This window comes from Dermacentor variabilis, chromosome 4 (assembly GCF_050947875.1).
Source record: "Dermacentor variabilis isolate Ectoservices chromosome 4, ASM5094787v1, whole genome shotgun sequence".
In the NCBI taxonomy this organism is placed as follows: Eukaryota; Metazoa; Arthropoda; class Arachnida; order Ixodida; family Ixodidae; genus Dermacentor; species Dermacentor variabilis.
Genome location: NC_134571.1, coordinates 123,655,158 through 123,680,702, shown reverse-complemented (window position 1 = coordinate 123,680,702; position 25,545 = coordinate 123,655,158). Strand labels below are relative to the sequence as shown.

General features: G+C 49.5%; 1 protein-coding gene across 2 annotated transcripts in view; it reads right to left on the bottom strand.

Annotated features, from left to right (window-relative positions):
- LOC142579710 (CD151 antigen-like) overlaps window positions 1-25,545 on the bottom strand; it is a 162,162-nt gene that overhangs the window by 107,372 nt on the left and 29,245 nt on the right. Inside the window, exon 1 of one of the 2 annotated variants that reach the window (XM_075690197.1) lies at window positions 10,968-11,061. The exons of the other annotated variant lie outside the window; for it this stretch is intronic. Within the exon in view, the coding sequence (XP_075546312.1) occupies window positions 10,968-10,986 (19 nt within the window). The 5' untranslated portion in view covers window positions 10,987-11,061. Of the gene's footprint in view, window positions 1-10,967; window positions 11,062-25,545 lie in introns of those variants that run through there. 2 annotated transcript variants of the gene reach the window in all.

Sequence of the window (25,545 nt, the reverse complement as noted above, 5' to 3'; positions counted from 1 at the left end):
CGGTTTTCTTAGTTTGTCTGAGACATCCAGACCCAACTCTCTTGCAAGCTCCAACAATTTCGGTTTGCGCAACGACTTCAAATCCATGGCTGCTCTGAATGCTGCTTTCTCTACTGCTTACTATTGTCTTGCCGCAAACTAACCCGGCAGCAACGACAACCACAATTACCAGCTCTGTTTCTGACACTAACAAAAAGCCTGGCAAAGCTCAGTAGAAGAAAGTCCCGCACTCACCAAACCTCGCAGGCAGGAATTCCGCGCAGTCGTTCCGCTGCAGGCAACCAGTCGTCACACAGGGCTCGTTGCACTGCTCCCGGATCGTCGTTGAGCTGCTCAGCATACTGTCAACTGCATCTCTTTGCTGCTGGCCTCCGTTGTCGCGATCTCGCCGCTGGCAGACCGTTGTTTGAAGTCGTAGGCGATCTCACCGCTGGCAACCAGATGTTTGAAGTCGTAGGCGATCTCACCGCTGGCAACCAGATGTTTGGATCCGACTGCTGGTACGATCTGTTGGGAACTCGGCGCTGACGCCCGTGGTTGTACCTGGGTCGCAAGCCCCAAGGGTAGCGTTGGCCTGGCGGCCTGGGGTACAACTGCGAGCATCCGAAGGTCCCGGCAAAGCATGAGTCGACAGGTAACAACGAAACAACTTGTTTATTTTAACATCGCAAAGAGTTGGCGGTCAGGTTTGACCGAAGTAGAGAGACGGGAGAGCACTTCACTCAACGGAAGAAATCGGAGCCCTCCTCTGGCGTCCGGGGGCAGCTGTTTTTATACTCTCGCAGTTGAGGGCAAGAAGGAACCCCTCAAAAGACGAGCACGTGAATGTACAATGGGCTAATGGTGACGCACACTGTCGTAGCGATGCCGTAGCACCATGTCGTGGCGCTGCGCACGATCTCGTAGCACCTGGTCGTGGCGCTGCCGGTCGGACACAATGACTGTAACGAGAAGATGGTCCCTGCTTTGGCATCGCCTGTTTCGGGCACAATGACTGGAACGAGATCCCTGCTTTGGCATCGCCTGTTTCGGGCCCAATAACTGGAAGGAGATCCCTGCTTTGGCCTCGCCTGTTTCGGGCACAATGACTGGAACGAAATCCCTAGGCGGTCGCATCGCCGCAGACGCGCCTGGAAACACCTGGCGATGAGTGTTGCGGTGACGACGATCGGGCCAAAATGTCCGCCGCCCCGCCGCCGTCGCGCCGGCAAAACCACGTGTCGCAGGCGAAACGCAACACTACCCGCCCCCGCCTACGTATTCTACCTTTTAAGGAAATTCGATCCACCGTAGAGCTCACCCTATTTCCTCTACGCCCTTGAACTCACTCGCACAGGCCTTTCTACATCGGCACGGCCATCTCCTCAACCTGCGCTTAAACCAGCCATCCATGTATATCACCCTATACGGGAGCATACATAGAGGAACGCTACATCGATACAAGCTGATGCACTGCCGCACGTTCATGGCGCGCCAGCGCGAATAGGAATATACAGCAAGACACGAAGAAAAGACGCGCGAGCGTTGTTCGTTTCCCTACACGACCGCGACACATCTCTGACAGTGGACGCCGCCGGCTCTCCGCGTGCGTGTGCCGCACGGTGCGTAGAACGGCTTTCGCAAGCACCCGCGAACTGTTGCTCCTTGCCAACCAGCGTGTTTTTTTTTTTATGACGCCGCCCAACCAGCCCGCAAAGACCGCATCGCACTGGAGCGTTTCTGTATACGCTCTCTCTCTTCTCTCTCCCTCCTTCCACCGACACTGCTCTGTGGTGCGTTTCGTCTCTCACCTTTGTACCCTGACAAAAAAAAAATAATAATTAGAAAATAAGTAAACGAACAACAACAACAAAAAAAAAAAGGTGCGCGCGATGCCTCAGGCATCGCGGAGGCATGCCGCCGCCGGCACCGCCGGCAATGCAGCGCCGAAACCGGATTCCAGCACGACCCGGGCCAGAGCGGCACGGCCCGCGCCGTTTGGCCGGGGACGCGTATACCGCCACCACACCGGCGTCCATCCTGTTTTATGAGTGCCCCCGCTGCCGCTCATAGACCCCCCCGCTCCTAATGAAGCACACCGACGCCCCACACGTATACAAGAAACGGCCACGCCGAAAGAGTTGCCGCCGTCCTCGTCGTTAACTCTTTCGGTCCCCGCGAGTAATATTTCTCGGAGGGGGCGGCGAGTGGGACCCTCTGCTTGCATGCTGCGCGGACCCCCGCCTCCTTGTTGCACCCGCGGCCTTGGATCGTTGGGGCTGCTGAGCTGCTGCCCCGTTTTGTCGTTATCGGTCGGTGTATAGTGGGATGCTGTGTTTCTACTGCTGCTGCCTGCTCTTTTTTTCGGAAGCACCCGCTCTATGGCAAGGCACGGCGCACCCGGAGAGTTTTTGGAAAAGATGCGCTGGCCAACCGTGAAACTCCGGCGAAGCGGTACGCGCGAAGAACAAGCGAAGCAATGACGTGGCGTCGAGATTAGGACGGTAATTACGAGCTCTGCGTTGGTGGCGATAAAAAAAAAAAAAGAGAACAAGAAACGAAAGAATGACTCATGAGCTAACTGACGGAAATTTTTCTTACTATCCGCACAGCTCAGGTGATCCCGGTGAGATCCCGTAAGCCATTAATATAACGCTATAAAACAACACCAGGCTGCGCGATGCTCTGCTTAAAGGAGGTCGGAACAGGTTGCCTGTCCTCTGGCAGTCGGTGAAGGAGGCTAAGTTATCTCGAGGCAAATCCGAGGAAATCGATATGCCCCGGATGAACGGACAGAATTAATATACTTATAATTGCTTGATTGCTGGTTGCAAAGAGAACGTTTAAAACAGCTAGCGTTCGCGCATCCATTATATAGAATCTCTCTGTACGTATGCGCCTACGGTATAGTGGACAGCAGAGCAAGAAAAATTTGTGAAAGGTACCCTGATGGCTCATTAGTCCACCCTCTTCCATTCCCTGCTTCTTAATCTGGCGATTGCTATATACTGTCTGATCAACACGGCGCTTTTGACTCGCGACAGCAGACGGCTGGGGTCAAGCTTGGACGCGCCTGTTATATTAAAACATGCTTCCTTTGAAAAAGAGGCGCGGTTCCCGTGCGCGTGAGTGTGCATGCATGTGTTTAGGCGCCTGCGGCAGAACGCTGGGCGGAAAAGGGTGAAGGGGGCGTGCAAGCACTGAGATAACCATCGGCTGCGGTACCGCACTCGTGCGCACCGCTAATGAGAGGGTACGTGCATGCAGTGCGCTCACTGCTTCCCGCTCCCGGTAGCTCCCCGGTTTCGCGAGACAACTTGCTCCGTGATATGGAGACCATGGCCGGTTATGGGAAGCTAACGGACTTCAATATATAAATATAGATTTAAAGGCTAGAAAATTTAGCCCCGAAAGAAACGTTTTTGACAGTGAGAGAGACAGACGCTCATCGACGCCATTCCAAGCTCATTTGCAGCCTCAGTCACTAAATGATGTCCCACTTCCGCTTCGCCATGTCCCACTGGCCAAAGAGATCTGCTATGCTGCACTACATCTCGTTTCCCTCTCCGCTGCTCTTCCCTTACTCTTTCCCATCTGCAATCTACATTAGCCTTTTGTGTGCGCCTCTTGTGCAAAACCGCATTTGTGATTTATTTAACATTGCCTTTACAGTACGGGCAAAAGAATAGCCTGCAGAAGCACCGATGCGTGTAATCGCGGCAGGGCAGCCAGAGAGGTTTTTCAACCACGAGTTCGAAACTTTATATATTGTATTACGCTCAGTACGAGAACTCGTGCAAAGCAACATCTGCCGCAGTAGAAAGTAGCTTTCACTAATTGACAATAATGAAGAAATTTCAATTCATTGAGATGGCAGATTCGAGTTCAACTTCTTGTACATAGATATGGGACAGCCGGAATTCCAGCTGAATGAAAATGGTAGGATACTCAAGGGCTCAAAAGACATTCAGTGCTACTGGAACCGCCTATTTTGTGTTGCTTGTCGTTCGTAAACCACGGCAAGTCTATATAGCCTTCAGATTCCAGCAAAAGAAATTAAAAAAAAAGAATCCTACAAGAGAGAAACAAAGACTGGGGGAGAAAGAAAGAAAGAAAGAAAGAAAGAAAGAAAGAAAGAAAGAAAGAAAGAAAGAAAGAAAGAAAGAAAGAAAGAGAGAAAGGAAAAGAAGTCTTGACGAGGATAACGAACGTGTACAGGCGCTTACTCATGTTGAAAGGCCCGTTTTTGAGTTTACAAAAAAAAAAAAAAAAAAACTTGTACCAACTATGGCCCGAATATCCTTATATTGATTATATGATTGGTTATATAGTTATATTGATTATCCGCTGAAGCCCACCCGGAAACGGACCTGATTTCTTTCCTATATTCTTCTGTTTTTCATCGACGAGTCACACCGCTTCAGTAAGTCATATGTGCGGACTGAAACCAAGACGAATGCGCGCGACCGAGCTCCAGCGCAAGCAAATCCCCAAAATGCCCCCAAACCGAGCAACACGCAAGGAAGCGTGTAATACGCAGTTGGCGAGGCGGCGTTTTAGGCAGGCCGATTTTCCTTCCGCGAGCGCTAGTTCGGACCGATCGGTCGCGGCCGGCCGAGTTTCAGCACCGTTACACACACAACGGCGATCCCTTGTTCGCAGCTCGCCGGCTTAGGAGGCCGATTATGATCGAACGCCGCCGCAAGGTCCCCGAAAAGCCGCTTTGCTGCCCGCCGCTGAAAGATTGCGGCGAGCCCGCACGCAAGCATGCGTGCGTAGAGGAATAATGCCTGCGCACGACTGTTTTGGCACAGTTCGGTGCATCAACGCGGACGCTGCAGGAGGCCATGAAGTCCGACGAGGACAGCGCCTGAGATGCACAGAGCTAAATGAACGCTAAATGAATGCATAAAACTTATTTCGGGGAAGGGAGACGGGTCTTGGCCGCTGCTGGGGTATTTCGGTGGCAAGGGGTGCGTCAGGTTTGGGAGATTGTTAAGGCATGAGGGGAATGCCCATTTGAGCCTTTCTTCTTCTGGCCTATGTGGACATGTGTACTTTCTTCCTAAGTTGGAAACTCTAAATATGTTTAGACTGATAAAGTGTTCTTTCAAGAGTTTATTTTCGCCAGTTTCACGGTAGCAGGATGTTTACTAGAAGGTATAAAGTATTTACCTGTGTTATTTCCGTTATGGCGCGGTAAATGTTCTGGAAACTTACTAAGTTGAGCCTTTGGCTCATTTAGAATATACAGTGTTGTCCATCTTTAATGATAAAAGGTTAGCTAGTAGCGAGCAGGTGCCGTCGTTAAACCATGGCGTCATGGAGAACTGGCTCGGGAATTTTCGTCACCCACCTTTGTCCTGGCGCCTTTCCTGGCTTACACAGCCGACAGTCACGGTAGGAGGAGCTTTTTTTGTTTTCCAGTTTTTTTTTTGTATTCCATAAAGACAATTTATTAATGCAGCTCAATCTGCTGTTTCTTTTGAGTGCAGACCTTCTCACCTGCAAACTTCCATGTATTGGAAGAAAAGCAGCGCTAACAGTACACCAGGAAGACAGAGAGAGAGAAGGAATTCAAAAGGCAAGGAGGTTGATTAGACTCTTCCTAATTTGCTACCCCAACTTGGGGAGGATGAACGTGGGAGCGAAAGTGAGAGAGACAGAAGACGAGAGTTCAGAGTATACATGTGCACTGAAAGAGGCATGGCGTTTCTACTGGCATATGCGAGCGCTTCTTCAGTTCATGAAAGCAACCTGCTTGAATTCTCGAGAAGAAGAAAAACAATAAGCACGAAATGGAGCTGCTACGCTAGCAAGTATGTTCTGAAGTCAATTTTCTATCATTTCGGCGTATACAGCATACATATACGGACCATACTTGGAGGAAACACTTATAACTATAGCTTTTCAATTATCGTGCTTCAACACTGCACTTAGTCAAGGAAAATACATAACACGCTAGGCACATATACATTTCTTGAGAAAGATTATCGTGGAGGCACTATTGTCAAATCCAAGTTGTTAGTTTTCGATTACTGGCTCAGTTAACTGCAAGCTGTACGTGCAGTGTGCGCGCATGCACACACACACACACACACACACACACACACACACACACACACACACACACACACACACACACACACACACACACACACACACACACACACACACACACACACACACACACACGCACACACACACACACACGCGCACACACACAGACAGACAGACAGACAGACAGACAGACAGACAGACAGACAGACAGACAGACAGACAGACAGAGGCGCGCGCGCGCTATTACACATGGCCGCACGGGCATAGGAGCAGAATGTAAAAATAAGTAGAGAGAGAGATAATTTAATTGAAAGAAGGCAGAGAGGTCGGCCTGAGCTAAGGTGCTCTAGCCTGCTACTCTGCACAGGGGGAGGGGGAACGGGGACATAAAGATGTGATGAGAGATGATGATGACATAGCAAGAAGGATGCGCAAAGGTGAAAGCAAGTTCAGCACTCTGATGATAAACATTCACAAATGTCGTCCATGAAGCCACAATCAGGTTTCGCTTCAAGTCTGTAGTCATCAATTCGAGTGAACTTAAAAATAGAGGCACTAGGACGAAGCTGGGTGTGGGCCTCCCCTGCGTGAACAGCACAAGCGCCAAACAAAATCTTTATAGCATATAAAGACCTGCAATAAGCGGCTCTAGCACGGTGAGCACTTGTAGGGCACTTTTAGCGGCCGGAGTCTCGAGACCACCGAGAATCACGCGTATAGACTCGACTAGGTGCTTTAGCATTTTTTGTACATTCTCCTTCTCATTGTGTTCATATCCTTGCTTGTCCGTAGTGTCACCGGTTTCATTGGCCCTATAATTCTTGGCTTCATGGCGCAGAGGACCGCTAGTGCCCGCTGGCATGGCCGTGGGCCTAGAGGGCAGCAAAGGCCATTCCGTGTCTGTATCAGCCGGAGGAGGTGAATGTTTGCCGCGTGCTCTCGTGGACCTTGAATTATCAGTACACGCCGTTACCGTCTTTGATGCACGCACAGGCAGAGGTGGTCGTGGTACTTGCGACACGCTAGGTAGTTCTCCTGATATGGTTTTGTGATGCTTCTGTCGCGAGCGTTGGTCACTTTGGCGAACAGATTGAGCAGCCTCTTTACGTGAAGATTGGTCTCTGGCCATTTTTCGAAGAATACGAACCTCTTATTTCATCTTCGGGCATTCCTTCGAAGTCGCTTCGTGAGAGCCAGTACAGTTGGGACAGTTATATGAGGACGTCTCACAGTCGGTGGTATCATGCTCTCCGCCGCAACGCGAGCAGGTGGCTTTGCTTCTACAAACAGCGCTCACGTGTCCTATCTTGTGACATTTCCGGCACTGAATAGGCCTCGGAACGAATGGTCGTACTCGGTGTATAACGTAGCCCACTTTGACAGACGCTGGTAATGTCGAAGAAGCAAATGTTAACTTGATACATCGAGACTGCCCCAAGCGGTGAATCTCAAGAATGCGCACCGATGACCTCAAAAGACTCTTGAGGTCCGCATCCTTGATTTCAAGCTCCACGTCGGAAATCACTCCAGTTGTTGTCTCCTTCCCGTAAGTAATAAAGGAGCGGACGGGGATTGCGCTTAATTGTGGAATGGTCTTTAACTTCTCAAGTACTACGGAATTTTTTACATCTATTGTCAGGATGTTCTTGCGGGCGTTGATCCTGATCTCGTTAATTTGCCCAGGGGCCACACTTTCAAAATATTCGGTTAGAAACTGTCTGCTGAGGGAGTTCATGCTGTGTGACGTCGAGAGCGGCACGTAAGAAACCATGAAGGATTCTTGCTCACTCTGATGCGATGAAGTCGCCTCAGTCGGCATACGTAAATGTGCTTCATAAACATTGATAAATTCATAAATATATGGCGCGCTTTAAGCTTGTTGTCCTTGCTCCTTCTCCCTATCCGAGTAATATTGATCAGGTTGTTACTTACAATATCTGAAACATGAGCCAGTCGATAAGCCCTTATTGTTAAAACAGCGCCAAAATGAAACTGGCACAAGGAGACAGCACCGGCGACCATGCGGACTAACCATTCTTTAGTTGCAACATCGACAACTGGCAACTGCAGTCTAACCGTCGATCCTGCTATGAGTATTACTATAGTGTAGTAGATGCAGAGTAGTATTTTAAGGTCATGCAGTGACTGCAGTGGAGCGTGAAGTAGTGTCGCAGGATTTCACAGACAATACATTACATTTGTGATGGAACAGAGACATGCATACCTGAATGGCCTGATACGTTGGCTGCAGTGTCTGACGACGGTTCACGTGTGTATATCATCGAACGCAACCTCTCTTCTGAATGACCGTCAGACAGCGGGTCTCGGTGGTTTCATTTCAGTGCACGGAATTATGGGCGGGGAGAGCAAGTCGTGCAGGGTAATTTGCCGGCTTAGTCTCGACCTCGTGGACACGGCTTTCCGCAGCTCTCCTACGGTATATACACAGACGGCTAATCCCGACGCCACAGACACGCGATTGCAAATACAACGTTGCTTTGCGTTGCCATTGTACAGACGTAAGAAAAAACAAACAAACAGAAAAAAAGACAAAGTACATACATCGATATATTGTTTTCATCTGCAAAGTATGCGTGGCCGAGGCTATCGATCATCGATAAAGCTAACAATAAAAAAAAAGTTATCCGTGTTAGCTGCATGCCTGGAATACCGAATTGCAAATTTCATCGCGAGAAAGACGATCAGTAAACAAGATAAAAAAAAGCAGAATGCTGGCGGCAGCATTTCTTTTACATTTTTGCACTGGCAGCCAGTAACCTCATATATGCACTGTATGAACGCAACACTGAAACTATACGTAGTTGTTCATTGTTAAGAGCGTAATTACGCCGTGTTCTAGGATTTAAAAAAGAATGAGGAAAAGTCGACTTAGAAATGCAATTTTTTCCTGCACAAACAAACATGCAATAACGCCGTCAAATCCACGACGTGAAAAATCATCGGCTATGTTCGAAATCGACGCAAAAAAAAAAAAAAAAAAACTTGCCCGTAACTCTGTTCATTAAAAAGCACTCTTTTTTTTTAAGGCCGTGTAAATGCTTAGATACTTCAAGGGGCACTTAGTTATCCCTACGTGGATGAGTGCGGAAGCATTGCGACCACGTTACTCGAGCGGCCACGTCAGAAGAAGCACTGCAACCTCACGTGACCAATGGTGTTCGTCGCAAGGTGAGCGCAACGCAAGTCATGGGTTCGACTCCCGACGAAGGTTGTGGGTTCGAGTACCTTAATTAACTCTACATTAATTAACTCTACCTTAATTAACTTCGCCCTAACGCGGGTTCGCTCTAACGTAAGGTCGTGGGTTTGACTCCCACAAAAGGTCGAGGGTTCGATGACATTTTGGACCATCAGTGGTCACGGCAACGCTGGCAACTACGCCGGATTATCCGTCTCTTGAGCCATATAATGCTTTCGCATTAATAATATACGAGCCTCTAAGCAAGACAAAGGTTGACAGAAGGATGGAGACTTCAGAGGTGAACAGCAGTGGTCTAATAAGAGATGTCTACTTCAATACAAAGACAAGACGAACACAAGACGAAGACGAACACAGATCCCCTTATCGAAACGTCCGCCTCAGCTTTAGACATCCGTTGTTCCAACTTCATTGATCGATTCGAAACCATAACCATATAAGTGGTGGATCTATGCGTGGGAAATCGTGTGCTTAGTATGGTATGCTACTGTGATGTGCGGTGATAGTATGCGGTGACAATGACCGGCTGTGAGTGTGTATCTGTGTTCGCTTTACTCCTCTCTCTCTTTACTTTCCTGCCACTTAACCTTCCCTCTCCCCTCTCTCCCCAGCGTAGGGTAGTAAACCAAGTCTTCCCGACTGGTTCCAAGGCTTTCCCCTCTCTCTCTCTCTCTCTCTCTCTCTCTCTCTCTCTCTCTCTCTCTCTTGTTTTACTCGCCTTTTCCCGAGGTGGTTCGGCCGGCGACAGAGACTTCGATCTTGAAGCCGAGCCAGCTATCTGTGACCTGCGCAATTGCGTGGCGGATGGGGCTCGACGTGGTAAGTATATAGGCGCGGCGAGACGTGGGCAAGGCTGCGGCGGCAGACGCTTGGCTTGTTTTGACTAGACGCGGGGGCGACGGAGGCAAGTGCGTTGCCCCGTTCCATCCACACGCAAGCGCCGGCTCGAGCTACCCGGCGGAGAATCTCTTAACGAGGCTTACGAATGCGGATACCCCGCGGCCATCTCGCTGCCTTGACACATGCACGGACGACGATATAACGGAAAGACGGCATCAGCCGAGCTGCCAGGGGCCAATTTCGTCGTGTACATATGCTGTACACATCGCGCCCAAGGCTGCGCCTGTTACCAAATGACAGACGGCGCCATTTCGGTCGCGCGCGGGTTAAATGCCGCTGGAGTCGCTGACAAAAGCGGCGAATCAATGGCGACAGCGCGTCGAACGCGGCCGCAAGTTTAGTATGCGAGGCGGGCGAGAGCCTATTCACCCCTGTATTCTAGAACGCTGCTGCACTCGGCTCGGTGAAGTATGGAGCCCTCACACACATGGGCTCGTATAGGCTGGGCGTACGTACGTATAGGCGCTTTAATGTGAAGGTCTTCTGCGTACATGTGATGACGATGATTTACATTGAAATCTCTTTCTATACAGGGCGGCGGAAAATATTCACCTAGCCTGATTGAGCTAATCAAATTATACTACGTCTATTGCAGTCTACCGTTCTGCGTATCTCTATTTTATATTCTGGCTCTTCTTTCAAACCTATATCGGCATATATATATATATATATATATATATATATATATATATATATATATATATATATATATATATATATATATATATATATATATATATATATATATATATTTATCACTATGAAGATAATTATGCTTGTAAACACTCCGGTTCTGTCAAACTCTTACCTGCTTTTTTTTTCACCATTTACTCTTTACGTCTCTTGCTTATGTCGACCGCTGGCCAGTTAACGCTTCCGTCCACTTTGCATCCCAGTGCTTCTGGAAGATGAGCGTTTCGTACGGGTCGTGCTGGAAGAATATCCAAAAGCACTCCATTACGATGTGCTGAGTCGTCTGCAGACTTTTGCTGCGGCAGGCTTTGTCTTAGCGTACAAAATTTCTCTCCTGATTTCTTGCTTTCAGTTCTTGTAAATCTCCGTGAACGTTTTTTTTTTGTTGTTGTTTCCATCCTTCGCGCACAATTTATCGCGTCCGCTTCTATCACCTTCTTTATTATGACTCTAGTTGTACTCCAAATTACTTTTTACTTGTTTGCCGACTTTCTTTACCTCTTCCTTCAATATGTGTCCGCGCTTTCGAGGTACAGATATTTGTTCACTTTAGCGGCCCATTTCCCTTCATCTATGTCTTACAACAAAATTAATTTTGCTCTGTGCTTGTTTGGCTTCAAAGCAGGCCAAGCTCATGTCACTCTGTCCTGCCTCACACGTATTTTTACATTGAGCCACACAATGCCAATCGGCCACCACCTTCCAGACCTGACAAGATCTTTTACAGGCACGAAATGGCTGGCACTTGCGAAAGTTAACGCTGGCACCATTACTCCTCTCCAGGTTCATCGTACCACCTCATATTTATAGCAGCCCCAAAGTGATCTATATGTTTCGTAGCAGTTGCAGTTTGCTTCCCCCTTTATCGTCAATTTTTCTTGATGCATAGGTGCTTGAATAGGTCTTTCCTTCGGTTGTGTATACACCCAGGTGTATATTGCTTGACTATGTGGGCATTACTCGATGTTGCGTTGGTACCACGCCATTACTTGTCTCTTCATTAAAGCTCATAATTCCCTATTTCTCTGCTCTAAAAGTAAGGCCTAGCTACCTCTTTTCACTGCCACATGTGTTCGCAGGTCTCTGTAAGATCCCTTGCATTGTCCGCTATAGAAGCACAATGTCGCTGCCATCGACAGTAAAGTCGAGTGAATGCTGCCGGCTGACTGAAATGGTTACTGCGCTTTAATTGCACTCCATGTTGATTCATGAACGGAAACTTTGTAAGCAGGTGCTTGATATCGAGACGACATAGTTGTTTCTATTGGGAGCCTACACGCTTGCACGTAGTGCTACAGCATGTATGGGCTTCCTACTTGCTGAAGTAGAGTGAGGCTTCGAGTCACGTACCGTTCGTCGTACATTTATAAAAGCAAAAGTTGGGCGAGTATAACGCCATTGACGCCGAAGGGCAGGTTTTGATTTCTCCAACCGCTTTATCCTTTCTTATTTTCGTAGGCCACGATGCGTCTACAAAATTTAAGGAAGCTTAGCACACTTTTTACCATGAGAAACCTTATGCGCGATGCTGCGAAATATTTTTTGATAAGCGCCACTTTATTACTAAATGAATAAACGAATGTTCTGGCAACCGTATTGCCAGGCAGTGAAAAAGAGTTCCGTTTCAGAGTTTTGTAAGGGTAGCATGTCAGCGATGTGTATACGCCGGCTAAACTCGCTGCCTTTCATTAAAGGGTTCTCGCTCGATCCGTCTGAAAACAAAAATTAAGCTTTATTACCCAGACAAAGGATTTCGATACTGTTGCCCGGGTTTTGTAAACAATATAAGAGCGCGCTTAATGTCACAATGGAGCTTAGTTACTTTGTTAAACGACATTTAAAGCTTCTGAGAGTGCTCCGAAACAACTAGTCGAATGCGCTATTAGAAATATGGAGCAAAGGAATTTTGACGCAAGTAAGAGTGATGACTGCCAGTTAAGATCTCTGTTAGACATACGTGGGTTGTACTGATTGCAGCGCCATTCATCGAGCGTTTGTTATCGCAGCGACATCTTATAGTCGCATCATTACCGAACGCTTCCTAAGGGCACGAAGTCCGAGTATACGTGATGCCGGCAGTGCAGTCTTAGTACGCCCCTTCCACGCAACATAAACTGATATCCGCACTTACAGAGAGGTAGCCCAGTTCAAAGACCCGTAAGAAGGACATTTATCAAACGGAAGGGGGAAAATAATCAAGTATGTAATTGAAGAAGAAAAAAGAAGAAAAGCACGTCATTCATTCGAGAGCACACATCTGCTAATGAGCTGCTGACGATGTAATTGCCGGGGTGAGAAACAGGTTGGTCATTCTCGACTGATTTATATGGCGCATTAATTCAACGCATGCCGCTTCGACGTGAAATGGCCACGCCATTATACGTAACAACCGCGCGATGCTTCCCCAATAGCTTTCAGTGGTGACACAGAATTATGATATATGACGTACATGAAAGGACAACGGCGCTATGCACCGCAGGAAAGAGATGTTTTAGCTCAGCCACGCGGCCTGCACACACCAGGCTCAGCGAAAGATACGAGACGGCATATAAGCGGCAAACAAGTATGCGCAAGGGACCCACCACAGGCTCACGCACGCATGTGCACAACACAAACGCGCACTCATAGGTAAGTAATTGCCAAGTCTACTAAGTCGTGTATCCCAAAGGCTAGATGCGCTCTTCGTTGCGCACAACGCGAAGACAGTTATTGCTTGCAGGTCAAAAACGTCCCCGCGACTCAAAGCGCGTGTCGTGACGCAGACGTTGGGCTTCCTTTCCAAACAATAATGCGCAGGTGCGCTCACGAAGTCCTCGACGCGAAGGCGCGCGTGGCTGTCTGCTAGGTAAGTGAGAAAAGAAAGCAATAAAAGGAACAAAAAAAAAAACGAAAGAAATAAAGAATGGAGAAAAAGAAAGCGTAATCTGATGTGGTTTAATCTACGTTTTGAATCGTCTTCTGCGTTGTTCTGAAGATGATAACGGAGCTCCAGAATCTAGGCAAGACAGTGACGAATGTGAAGCCGCTTCAAAGACTTGAACGCGTCTTCCCCCCGAGCAATGGCGCGGAGTCACGTTTTCCGATGTAGACGGGGCGCGAAGGGAGGTTAGAGGTAGAGTCGCCCTCTATTCTGCAATGCATAAAGTGCACTGAGGATTATACATTGCAGAAGCGCTCGCACGGAAAAGCTAATTGCTCTAGTGAAAATTCTGAATCGTGTTTTCTCATTTTAACAGGTACAATTTTCTCAATTGCGGTTCTACCCGGCTCTTATTTTTCTTCTTGTCCAACGCCTCTTAGGTAGCACAAGGCCCGTGCACTTCGATCCGTGACGTCATACTACTTTGTCCGATTGCCATAGAATCTAATGGGGACGCTCCCAGGTAAGCCGCGGTGATCTTGACGCCACCGTTTTCGTAACGCCGGGCTTTGCAAAAGAAATTTGGTCCAAGTAGCATAACGTAATAAAGCAGATTGCACAGGCCTGCTACATCTAGAAGGTGTTACTTGTTCTCGCTAAGGACATCTTTCAAGAAGAGAGAGAGAGAGAGAAAAAAAAAACGCAATTGAAAGCCCAGCTTTCCGTTTGCAATAGCTCTCGCGTCATACTGCAGGATCACTGACGTCATTTGGTGACGGCACAAATGTCACTCTTTTACGCATTTGGGCCTTAAACTCTCCTTACACGAAAAGTGTGCGATATACTTGATTTTCTCGTTACTTTTGAAACATAATGCGAATCTGTCGTAAGCCAACAATTAACAATCCTCGGCTGGCCGCCGGAACAATTGATATGTGACGTCAAAGGAAGCGCTTCCGGGAACACGGCCGTTGCATGGAACATTGGCGAATTTTGTTCTGCGTGCTAGTATTGCCTCACCGAGTGTTAAGAATGAACATGCTTCTAATTTACCGCTCTATTTCTCGCTGCGATATATATATATATATATATATATATATTTATCGTACCGCACCCTCTAACAAGAGCTCCCCCAGACGGTGTGGCTTCAGGACGTTGTTCTCTAATAACGTACGTGTGCGCGATATTTGTACATGGAAACTTCAATGCACTTGAAAGCTAGAAAAGTCAAGGTGGCGCCACGTCTTTCATGACTAAAACGTTTCTGCATACCCGACTTCTTCATTGACTAAGAGCGACTGATTATCTACCTGGGTTCGTAATATGCTAATCTATATCACGAACTGTTATTCTTATTTTACGCACCTTTGCAGTACGCACTGCTTACTGACCCATAGCTGGGGTCACTAAAGGAAAATTCGGCTCTACAACAGTTCAGGCGCAATCCGCCACAATAGAATCGCGAATATTTCATATATATTTTTAAGATTTCGCCGGGAGACTGGGAGTGGGGAGGCAGGGAGGAGGGAGTACGGGCTCAAAGCATGCTTCAGCATCTTTCATTGTTATTTGTGGCTAAATTGTGTAGCATGCTAGGCTCAGAGCAATGCATTAGAGTCGTTAAATGTTGTATTGTGGTAGAACTTACAGGTTATATGAGCTCTAGAAACATTAAGGCTTGAAGGTGGAAGAACGAAGTTTTGGCAAATCTATGCGCTGTCCCTCATTCGATCCTGCGGCGGAAAGCTGCCATACTGGCACTGCACAGACAATATAGCGTCAGATTTTCCTCCAATATTTGTTGCAAGAAACTGCGTGATTACTGCATGGCGTCCTAGATATGGCAGCGCACACGCACCGCAGCTCATGATCTCAGAGGTCATGCTTACTGGTATACCCTCCGTATACGCAAAGGCCTCTTAATTTTGCTGGCTCTACGAAGTGGCTTGGATGCTGACGGCGGGACGTTATATGCGAGCAGCAAGTGGTGATTGACGTTCACTCTTTCGGGAAGCCTTAGATAAAGACACACAAGCTCCGCTGGAGCACGTGCCGGCTTAATCACCCGGAAATGCGGACGGTCAGGGTGCGCGTCACCGCACAGCGGAAGCCGTATATAAGAGCGCCACAGGGGGCCTTCCCTTTCCGCGAAGCACTCCGCTCCCTTTTTTCACTCCTCTTCCGTCGGCCAAATACAGCCACCCGCGCATGAAGAGTCAGTCAGTCATGATGCACGCCCTTTTCCAATCTTCTTCGCGGGAATTTGCTTTTTGCCTGAGCAGTTCTGTGCAGTAGACTCGCACACTTACGAGCAGATTCCAGCACCGCGCTACTTATAGCTGCCTCGTGTTATCCTTCGTCGGACACGCTGCGTTTTCTCTTATCTAAATTGCTGTTCGAAACTGGTGCTGCCTTTGACAACAGAGAGAATGTAAACAAAGGCCGGGAGACTCTGGTTGGCTACCCTGCCTGGATGGAGATGATAAGGGAGCATGAAGAGAGGAGTGACAAACACGAAAACCGTGAATAAGAAAGCGTGCATACGGTCTAGGGGTAGCACGCAACGTTCTAACAGTATGTCACGGCGCCTCGTAGACTTTAGGTACTGAAGCAGCTCAGAAATATTGCCTTTATGCGGAGTACCTCTGGGAGCAGTCGTCAATTCCAATGAGGAAGGCGTAGACGTTATTGGTACAGCCTTCGACAAAACGTACCAAGGCCACGACGCGACCACAAGCAATGCAGCCCGGGTAGTATAGTACTGTTCTTGCTGCAATACTGCACCGAACAAGCTAAAGTCAAGTGCCGCGTAGCGCGGTTTCCCCTCCCAACGGCGCGGCGTGCGCGATCAGCCTGCTGTGATGGGCGATCAGATTGGTCTTTCGCGTAGCTTGGCCCCTTGCATTCCCTATGCGTGACCGCGCCTGCATCAGTTTCCATTTGCGATCCACTTGCGCCTGGCTCCTGCATGCCTTGTCCTTCTGCTTGAATGCCTCTCCATCCATGGGGGAAGAGGAATGCCTCTCCATCTACTCATAGCCATGCTTTTCCGACCAACCCATTCCATTTATGAGAATTAAGGCATCTTATATCTATACATTGGCCGTGCACCAATGTAAGAGAAAACTATCATATTAAGTGTACGCATGGCAAATCGTGTGATCACCTGCGATTACCTTACTATAGAGAAACATATCCCCAGTAATCATTGCTCAGGCGACCCTATATCCTAGAGGTCGTCTTCGTAACGTGGCCTTAGCAGAAACAGTTTTCAGCATAGGGACATCGCACGAGAAGTCCGGCACTGCAGGTTATACAAGCCACCATACGGCCTCAACTCGTACTGTCTATTGCGAGCTCCAGGTATGCACCCATGCCCAACGACTGAAACTGTTCTCAAGAGATTCAGACACCACCACCTACTCTATAACCGAGGGTGAAAGAAAAAAAAGGAAGAAGGAAAAGAAACTAACGGAGGCCAACCAGACGAACGTCCGGTTTGTTACCCGGTGCACGGGTGTGTGAGAGAAAAAGAAGAGTAGAAATAGGAAGGGAGTGAATACTGCGCGCACGCTCGAGGATGCGTCACTGAGACCAGTGTACTGCCAGAGTTCACGAATAGCTTTCTGACGCCTCAGAAAAATTTTCTAGAGTGCAGCCGCTTCAGTCCAACACATCTCTATACAAATCCCAAACCGAGAGTTGTGAAAATAAAGTCTTCCCCTACAAGGGTTCTGTTCGCACCGCGCCGAACGTGCTCAAGCATCCCTGTAGGATTCCGCACACACGCGCACAGATCATGTCCATGGCGAAGCCCTCGTTAAGAGGCAGCTGCAGCGTCAATAATTCCCCAGGCTTTCCTCTTCGCCAGCCGCAGCACTTGCGGATGTGCCCCCCTCCCCCCCCCCCCCGCAACACACACACTTTGACAATCCACCGTTCATCGTGGGCTCCCGGGCCAAATGCACCCCGCGGAGTCATTGAGCATTCCCCCGCCCGCATCCCACGGCATCCCGCGGGTAGCCAACAGTGTGCCACCGCTGCCTCTTCAGTCCTCTGTGGACTTGCAGCCAGTGGACACTGACGTCACCGAGTGACGGGGGCCTGTCGCAGCCTTCTAATAAGACTCCCAGCGTTGGTCGCTCAGGCGTGTGTGCTTAAGCCGGCGCGCTAAGCACGCAGCTACAGCGTCGAGCTGTTGCACCGTTCGTTCAGAGAGCCGCACGTGACTCAGAAGGGTCGCGCGGGAACCATGGCGGAATATTAATCGCGAGCAACATGCAGTCGCGCGGTCAAGTTGGCGAGAGACGCTTATACGAGACCTGACAGAGACAAATGAAAGCACTTCCGGCGTGTGCGGTCATTTGAGAGTGTTTGCGTGCTCCGTTTGTGTAAGAGTTTACAGTACTCAACGATTCAAACGCGATTTTTTGCAACCTATAGAGAAAAAGCAAATGGCGCGAACATGCACATGCATGCCCAACTTCGATGCTACGTGGTGCAGAAATCAGACACTCACGCACACACATCATTTGTTTCTTCTTATCTTTTTCGCTTTTCTGCAAACTTCCAGTGGGTGTGCCACGAGACCCGCATGCTCTCACTGCAGCTACATCAATTGAATACATCATACCTAGAGAAATATGCGTGCCGCCAAAATTCCAGGAACAGAAGAAAAAATCACGCAAAAGCTCCTCTGGGAGTTATTTAAGTATGCGTAAACACTGTGCCACTTGCTCATCTTCACGCAGCCCGGTGTTACTATTATTGTTATGAAACTTGACCAGACACGAATAAACAGCGCTGCGGCGACACGAACTGCTACGGACGGCGGTGCAAGGTGGATTGATGACGCAAGCAAGCTACTGCAGGTGGCGGCGCCAGGTGCGCTGATGACGTTCCGATCATTATAAGCCGTTATCGCTCTTTAGCCTATCATCCATCGGCGTCGAACCATTATCAACCGCGGTCAACCGTACTGCGGCGGCGGCTGCGTATACGGCCAGGCCACGCGGGCCCTATCTTGAAAGCGATCTGAGATGGGGACAGAGGGCGCCGAGTTTTGATAGCTTCGTGTGCGCTGTGTTTTCGCCGCTTAGTTCGCGTGCAAGCGAAAGGCAACACGAAGGTCAATTTGCTCACTGCTGCAGGCCCTATTTTGAAAGTGATCGTCTTACGTGACGGAGGGTCGGATGCACGGACAGACGAACGGACTGGTTTCCTTGTTCGGTAGACATAGAACTGCGCTTCCGCAGTTAAAAAGAAAGAAATGCTGACAAGTGACGTCAGACATGTTCTCGACGGGGAAATGTTTTGTCTCTCTCGTGACTATCATGATTTTGTCGCTATGGATCAAAAGCATCTTCGCACCTCTTAGATGACAAACACACGTACGGTAACAACCTGACAAATGCTGCCTTACAAACAGTTGTATGATGCATGTACGATCGTCCATAGTGCGTAACTGCATACGAGTAACCCTGACTATACTCCCTGTGCGAAAACGCTGATGCGTCGAGCATAAGATATATCCCCACGGCTCACGAATTTGTCCTGACAGACTTATTGCTGAGCATATATAACGCTTTCGAGTCCATCGCATCTCATATGTGAACGACGGGCCTTTGCACCAGCTATGTGCTATGCTTGCAGTGCTGAACAGTCGTGTTGAAAGTAAGCTCCCGTTCATGCGAGTCCGTTTCAGTGGAGGAAAGCCCAGTGATTGATGGAATGTGGTTCCTTGCCAAATCGCAGTGACTTGCCCGGTATAATAAGAAAGTGGGCCAAGAGGCTCTGATGTATGGGATAAATACTGCGTGCAGCCAGAGGGTTCTCCTTTCGTCTATTCTGTGCGCGCGCTCGAAATGCCAGACTATTAGCGTAGTGTCCAAAAACGCCGCCGGCGCGTAAACAAACTCGCCAGTAACTCGGCATACCAGTCGGAGCTACTGCTTACATTGTGCATCTCTGCCTTCAGGCGTTTTGGAGGCCTGTGTACCCTGGCGCCAAGCCAGGCGTACGCGACTCAAGCGCAGCGCTCAAACCGTGTTTACCATTACCGAGCGTGTTTTCACTATAGAGGCCCGCCGGCAAACACACTTGCAAGTCGAATATTTGTGCCCAGGAATCCTAGGCGCACACGCTTCTTTTTGAATTTTCGCTTTTCCTGTAAAGGAAGGTTATTATTATTGCAACCATGGCGCGAGACATGTTTGGCCTGTACAACCACCCATACATGACTCACGCGCTACGCACGTGCGTATAGTTACAACCGTCCCCGCGGTGCTGGCCTGATTGCCAAACGCTGTATAAGGTAACCAAACGCCCTGGACGATATCCAGATATTCAAACGAGGATGGCGCCTCATCACGCGCGCGCATGCCAACAGCATCTGTCTTCGCTCTATTTGTCTCACCATGGCTTGAGAGAGTGCCGCCCCTTGCATGGACAGCTAGCCGATCTCGCGGATCCAAAGCGCGATTGCGCAAGGCACGCGCGGGCTTCGCTTGGCGAACGAATCGGGCGAAATGCGGTGCACATGCCGCGGAAAACAGAACGACACGTGATTAAATTGGCGTGGTACATTTTTTTATGGCGTTCGCCTGGAGCCACGTTTTATGCTCCGTGTGCTCTCACGAAAACAGCTGGTTTCATCGGTCGATTTGGAGCAGCCCTTCTCCAATTACCGGTCGAAGACGTAGGTTATACGTCCTTGCATGTCTCGTATGCTTGGGCAACGAGCGTATTTTCTATTGGTTGATTCGGGTACGTCTAATTCGAATACGATATGCACCCTGAAAAACACATCGCATACTCGAACCGAATGGACGGAAACGGGCCTCCTTTCACATCGTCCGAAACAAATTTAGAGGCTGCTTCAGATCGACGACACGGGACTAGAGGTAAAAAAAAAAAATTCAGCCTGTCTCAGACACCGAGGAGACGGCGGAAAATAAGTCGCGAAGACTCTCTCGACAGTTCACCGCGGCGCGTGGCCGCTTCTCCCGTTATCTGCAGTCGAGATAGCGGCGTCGATCCCATAACGGATATGAGCACTCGCGGCCACTTCCGCATCCATAAGCGCGCGGCCAGCCTCGGCTGTCCCTCCCTCTTCTGCGTGGCGAACGCCAAGGCCACCTCATCGCGTAGCGTGCCGGTACAGCTGGGCTGGCAGGGGTCCCTATACATACCCAATCCGCCTGGGTGGCCCACCGCCGCGATAGGGGAAACCCGCCAGGCAAGTTGGTGTGTTTTGGACGCCGAAGGTCGCGAGCAGAGTGTTGCGTCACTCCAGAGACACCTCGAGGGCGAACGAGGCACTTGTTGTGCGAAGCGAAGCGAGTTAATGTCTTTTGACGCTGCACGCCGGATCAGTGGACGTCGGATCAACTAGAGATCGGACAGCTTGTTGGGAGAGCTGGTTCAGGCGTACATGCTTGATGGAACTTCATCTAAAGAAAAAAAAAAAAGACCAACGGCACGTAGGAGAAAGAGACGGATACAAGCACTCATTTACAAGCCGTTTATCGTAGGCGAGAAGATATCGAAATTCGTCAAATGCGTCCCTTTTGGGGACGCACGCGAAGAGCCCGCCAACCACGGCCGCGTACTAACAGTTAAGTCCACGCACGCAGACGTCGCACTCAAGCGTTCGAAAGAGACATTTCGGCTAAGTGCTGTAGCTGATAAAGTGAAATATATATCGCTAATGCATTAGCTAAGCCAAGGGCACCGTCCCCACTACTCGAGAGTGATGGATATCGCCGATGAGATACTGGAGTGGCGCCTAAACGTTCAGTCACTGTGTCTAATTGCGATTTAATCTGGGGAGACTAGTTCGAATGTGTTTGCGGATTCCCCCTCTCATCCGTTGTCCGTGGATCGAGGATGTCGAGAAAAAAAAAAAAAAAGGTTTCGCTGTATGTCTCTCCACACGCGCGACGTGCCCGCGCGCGCTTTGACCAGAGATACGTGCAAATTAGCAGGCGTCAAGTATATAAAAGCAGTTCATAGCATTATGCAAATAAAACACGCACACACGCACGCGCGTACGCGCACGTGGGCGCGCATTCAAGCACTATAACGTCAAGTTGGAACGTGAAATAGCGCCGAGTCTGGCTTGCCGTCCTTCTGACAGAGCAATTTAATGCTAGCCACTGAGCACAGGTCTTGCAGGAACCACGCCGTCTATCGGAGAACAACGTCCACAATTAGGGCAACGGCAAGAACACATATTCCTATTATTTCCCTCTACATTTCCGGCCGTTTTTTTTTTGTTTTCGTAATACGAACCACCGACTGCCACTCCTCAGGCAATCGGTACAAAAGAAACGACTGCGCCACGCGTTTGGTTCAAGGCGGAGCAGAGCACAAAAGACGTGTCTCTCGGACGGCGCAGTCCAGGTCCACCCCGGCGAGCTGAAAGTGCGCAATTAGCTGCCTGGTATTACAGTGTTGCACATGTGTTCCGAGCAAAAGCACCGGCGCGAGTCAAGAACAGTGACTCCTTCAGCCGTGCGTGAAGCACGTGCTACGACTGTTAACGAGTGCGCTAGTGCGCCAGACCGTGACGGATGCACGTGCGCGTCGACAATCCAAGCCGGCAACGGTTTGACCGGTTTTGACCGACCGCTGCTCGCAGTTCCTCGGCGGCGACAAGGCGGCTGTCTACAGGGCCTCTGAGATCCGACGGCACGACGGAGGAAGCTCGCGCAGCAGCGCCAGATCACGGAGGCAATGCGCTCTGAATCACGCTGCACGCGCTAGAAAACGAAGAGGGCAACGCGACGCCAGCTGCGGTTCAGGGTGCAGGCAAATGGAGCAGACGCACGGGCGGCTTACTCTGTTGTTATACTACGCCGGCACTCTTTGTCTTTGAGGCACTCACCCGCAACAAGAACGCCATCCCCTATGTGGTGCTTGAAGAAGCCTCCAGTGTACCTTGCTGTTCCAGGAATAGTGAAGAAAGCTAGCCTGACCACCGCGGCTCTCAAGCAGATCACATTGGAACTTCTGCATTGTTCATACGCTAACCGGATTCATGTTTACACGGATGGTTCCGACTCGGAAATTTCTACAGGCGCCGTTGTTCTACCATCTCAATCGGTCGTCATCAAGTTTAAGACTTCACATGTAACGACATCTACAGGTTCTGAACTGGCCGCCCTTCGCGCTGCTGTCGAATACATTGAAAAAGCCCCGCCGAACAAATGGGCAATATTTTGTGACTCGAAAGCAGCTCTCCAGAGCTTGCGAAGTTTACGACGTGGCAATTATGAACAGCTGGTGTCACAAATCAACGAAACCTGCCATTGTGCATCTGAAAGAGGACATTATATCATATTTCAGTGGCTGCCGGGACATTGTGGCATCGTTGGTAATCACCTCGCCGATGACGCTGCCCGACGTGCCCAGGCTGGCTCACCGACACTCCTTATACCTTTATCCAGAGTCGACGCTGCAAGAGAGCTTCGCAGTCTCGCTCGTACAATCACGTTAGGTTGCTGGCATACACCACAGAACTCTTAAGTGTCGTTTACACAGCCTCGACCCATCACTGAACCTTACATTACCAGCGAACCTTCCACGACGTGACGCAACACTGCTGTGTCGGCTGTGGGTAGGAGTAGCATTCACCAACTCCTACAGCTATCGTATTGGAATGGCGGATTCACCAATGTGCGCTAAGTGCAAGTGTGAAGAGACCATCAGTCACCTTCTGTGCCACTGTTCTCGCTTCGATAATCAACGTGCGACTCTCCAGTGTGCCTTGAATAGACTGGATGACAGGCCATTTACGGAAGCGAAGATCTTGGGAGCCTGGCCTCACAGCTCATTGGCCCAGAAAGCAGTTCGAGCGCTTTGTCGCTACCTGAGGGCAACAGACTTGAGTGCCCGACTATAGACATCCTACACCTAAGTTCTCTCTCTCTCCCTCTTTCACTCCCCATTCCCCTCCCCACGTGTAGGGTAGCAAACTGGACTCAGTCTGGTTAACCTCCCTGCCTTTCCGTCTTCCCTTCTCTCTCTCTCTCTCTCTCTCTCTACGCAGTCCAGAAAAACTACTGCCGGAAAACAAAGCTATAGTGCGTAGGAGACTGCTTCGAACCTGCCGCCATAGCCTGGCTTGTGGCTTGGCTTGTGGTCCCATAACACAAGCTTTTGGCTTGTGTTATGGGACCAAAACGGAAGTAGCCCTCGTACGAGGCTTTTTACGCCTCTGTCTCCACTTCTTGACCTCTGTTTTGAATTTAAATGATGATCACCAGTATGAGGAATTGAATGACTAAATTAATAATTGATAGTTGGAGGACGAAATATGTATGTTGCCAATAATTGCCGATGCACGTTGCGTTAAATTTTCTGAGAAATGTAATATCATTCTCTTCTTTGCTCCATTTGTGGATCCACGATAGTGCTCATCTTTCGTCTGCCGACATCGCGTCATTTCTGAACACGAACATCTCTCTCTCGCCCTGTCTCTCACGTCCTCTCTCTCTCTCTTTCTTTTCTTTTGTTTCCCTCTCCTGACTCACCATTCGTTATTGTTGCCTAACTCACTCGCGGTCACGGTCGGTCGCGTAAATGATGCTCGCATATATACGCGGGCGCGCACACACACACACTGCATGCCCGACGGTGCATGAACTCGCCTCTTCCATTGTTCCACTCGCGCGTCAGATACGGCGGGCGTATACTTGGCATCGGCCATACTCCGCGCGTCATTGCACCCTTCCTCAGTCTCGACCGCCCATGAGGAGACCCGCGTTCGCCACCCCCTATAATGGTGCCTCTAAGCGGGCGGCGACGCAGGTGGCGTCGCAGCCTCTCGAGGTCGCGGGCATTGTGCTGACACGCGCACATCCTGAAGAAGCAGCGAGCTCCACCAGGCAGTGGCGTCTGTGCCACGGCATCCGTTTGCCACTGGCACAGACCGGTGTGATGATGCAAAGCAGGCGCTTACAACGAACATCCTAACAGTACCGGCGCGTAACAGCGGTGGTGCCTCGTGAGCCCGTCTGGCGTCCACTGGCTTTTCTGTCTCCAGCGCGAGAAGAACAGGTGTGTCAGGATCAACGATAACCTGCCGGGTTGAGCTTTTAATTCAAATGTACTGTAACTATAACGCCGTCGTTGATGGGACCCGTTTGTATATAGCGAGAACTTTGAGGAGATCTGAACAACTTCTAAGAGCTATATGTACTTATATGAATAATAAGCAACAGCAAGGGAAGTTAACCAGGACAAATCGCGGTCGGTAAACCTGCAAAGCTGCACGTTACACGAGACAGCAAAACGCTGTCAGTGTATTAACCTCACGCTGATGTAGTTTAAAACTGCAATATGCACCTCGGGAGGGCATGAATACACATTGACTGCTAAAAGAGAGAGAAAAAAGCAAGGATAGGAAAGGCAGAGAGGTCAACCAGAAGAGCATCAGGTTTGCTACCCTACACTGGGGGTGGGGGGAAAGGGGGATAGAAAGAGGAAAAGGGTAGAAAGTGAGCACTGAGTGCGTGTGGGCGGGACACTATGCACAGGGACACTATAAACGGTCTCTTAAGCCGGTGCACTTCAAGTATTGCACTAATGCACGATTCGCTTTTCGTGCCAGTGACGGGTGTGGCCACGGTCCGAGTATCTTTGACTCGTTGAACGGTCTTAAGTCCAGTCCGTGTAAAGTTTCCCGCAGAGAGAGGCGTTGTACATCGTAGCGGGGGCAGGTACACAATAAGTGCTCGATGGTCTCCTCGCACCCACAGGAATAAGATGATTCATCTACTGGGGCCGTATTCTTGAAAGGATCACTCTCGAGTGTATGGGTATTTTTGTC